The 499-nt window shown below is 34.3% G+C and overlaps 1 protein-coding gene across 1 annotated transcript; it reads left to right on the forward strand.

Moving 5' to 3' along the window:
* Positions 1-3: 3 nt before the first annotated feature.
* Positions 4-168, forward strand: LOTGIDRAFT_147104 (hypothetical protein; the record flags this gene model as incomplete). Its single annotated transcript, XM_009053034.1, has 1 exon — positions 4-168. A coding segment is annotated over one exon (165 nt), but the record flags the coding sequence as incomplete, so codon positions are not given.
* Between the last annotated feature and the right edge of the window lie 331 nt (positions 169-499).

Raw genomic sequence — 499 nt, forward strand, 5'->3', positions numbered from 1 at the left:
TGAGTACATTATTGGGATGTATTTAGAGTACATTATTGGGATGTATGTAGAGTACATTATTGGGATGTATTTAGAGTACATTATTGGGATGTATGTAGATTGCATTATTGGGATGTATTTAGAGTACATTATTGGGATGTATGTAGATTGCATTATTGGGATGTTTAGATTTAGGCCTACTTCGTTCGCATTATTGGGATGCTTAGATTTACTTCGTTCGCATTATTGGGATGCTTAGATTTACTTCGTTCGCATTATTGGGATGCTTAGATTTACTTCGTTTCGCACCGGTTTTGTACTTTTTGGCCTTTAGTTGCATAGATTAGTTGTGGTCTGGCTTGTTAGAATATTGTTATAAGAGGGTTGTCTCCCTTAAGTCAGATATTGTTCATATCACTTATTTCTGATATATTTTATATATTTCAGTTAATCGCTTCATTTGTATATTCGCTTCGTTCGTCTTCTGTACTCCTGATTACTTCGATGTATATATAGGCCT

Source organism: Lottia gigantea (genome assembly GCF_000327385.1).
Source record: "Lottia gigantea unplaced genomic scaffold LOTGIsca_1963, whole genome shotgun sequence".
In the NCBI taxonomy this organism is placed as follows: domain Eukaryota; kingdom Metazoa; phylum Mollusca; class Gastropoda; family Lottiidae; genus Lottia; species Lottia gigantea.